Genomic DNA, 1,334 nt, shown 5'->3' with positions numbered 1-1,334 from the left:
TGATACTAGTAACGCCACATGCCCAAAATTTGACGAGTGCCTGATTCCACAGCGTCACGACACATAAAGGAGGAGGGCTTTCGACCCTGCCTGTCAGGACCAACACGGGCTGAGAAGGATACAACACCCAAGCAGACTAACTGTAGGACCAAGATACTCGATAAAAATTATCTCCATTCAGGAATCCAAATGGGGTCTTCTGCATGCGAGGGCAAAGCACCTGGCCACTACACCACAGACGCCAGTAGAGCCTAAGTTAATTTGTTAAAAAAATTCACCTTATGCGTCTTTGAGCTATACTGAGTTATGAGTTGACGTGCGAGCGTACTCATGAATAAAACTAAAATGAAAAATGAGCAGTGAGAATGTGGGAGGGGTACATACATAACAAAACGGATAATTTTAAAATAAACTTAACCATACACATATCCTTTCATAGATATTGGTAAATCTAAAAAGCTACTGTGAGCTAACAGAAATTTGAAATTTAAATGAACATCAGCTTTTAGTACAATAGTCTAATTAGAAACGACAGCTCCACTCCATTTTGAATGACATATGAACCAGACAAGTTGAAATTTTCATCCTCTTGTTGACTCATGGCCAGCACTGAATGTTTCAGAAAATCAAAGAGACAAACTCACTATGTCATCAGGCACTCGTGTCCTTCGGTCTCCACCTTGGGCCCAGCTCCTGGCTTTGGACACTTGAAATCTAAGTTACAGGAAGAAAAAGTACATTGTTGGGTAAGAAAAAAGAACTATCTGCCAAAAAGGTCTAGAAAGTTTGAGGCCGTGTTTCTTATTTTCTACTTTTTAGTGGGGTCAATGTCTTTTATAAGATTTCAAACAGAAAACCCCCCCAAACAAACAGATGGGATGGGGGAAGATTTTTGAAAATTTTGAAAACTGACAACCTCCAAATTTACTATGAGAAAATATCCTAAAAAGTTTTTTTATTTTCTACGCTGCTTCAAGAAAGTCCAAGAAGAAAGATAAGTCATGTATTATACGCTTTATAATGACAAATTATAACCAACTAGATACAGTGCAACCATATGTGAAGCAGCGTGGTGAAATCAGGCGCTCGTCAAAATAATGAAAATTTTAAACTGAAATTTTTCTGCAGGTTTGGGAATTATTATCCAATTTTTGTTGTTTTGGCTCAAAACCTTTCATTTCCAAATAAAAGAACACATTTCTGTGTGGATTTTACAGAAAAAAGTTGATTAAAAGCTTAAAAGATGTACATTTTCAGTTTCCACAGACTCTCAAGCTAAGGGAATAACTCAACTTTGAGGGCCATTTTCTCGCTAATTTTACCTCTGAAACCAG

The 1,334-nt window shown here is 37.6% G+C and overlaps 1 protein-coding gene across 1 annotated transcript in view; it reads right to left on the bottom strand.

Moving 5' to 3' along the window:
• LOC101847061 (integrator complex subunit 9) overlaps positions 1-1,334 on the bottom strand; it is a gene marked incomplete in the record, with an annotated part of 42,958 nt that overhangs the window by 38,405 nt on the left and 3,219 nt on the right. The window contains 1 exon segment of the mRNA XM_013086718.2: positions 645-714. Coding sequence (XP_012942172.1) covers positions 645-714 — 70 coding nt within the window.

This window comes from Aplysia californica, unplaced genomic scaffold (assembly GCF_000002075.1).
Source record: "Aplysia californica isolate F4 #8 unplaced genomic scaffold, AplCal3.0 scaffold00495, whole genome shotgun sequence".
In the NCBI taxonomy this organism is placed as follows: domain Eukaryota; kingdom Metazoa; phylum Mollusca; class Gastropoda; order Aplysiida; family Aplysiidae; genus Aplysia; species Aplysia californica.
Note: the sequence above shows the minus strand (reverse complement) of the source record. Positions and strands in the feature narration are given on the sequence as shown.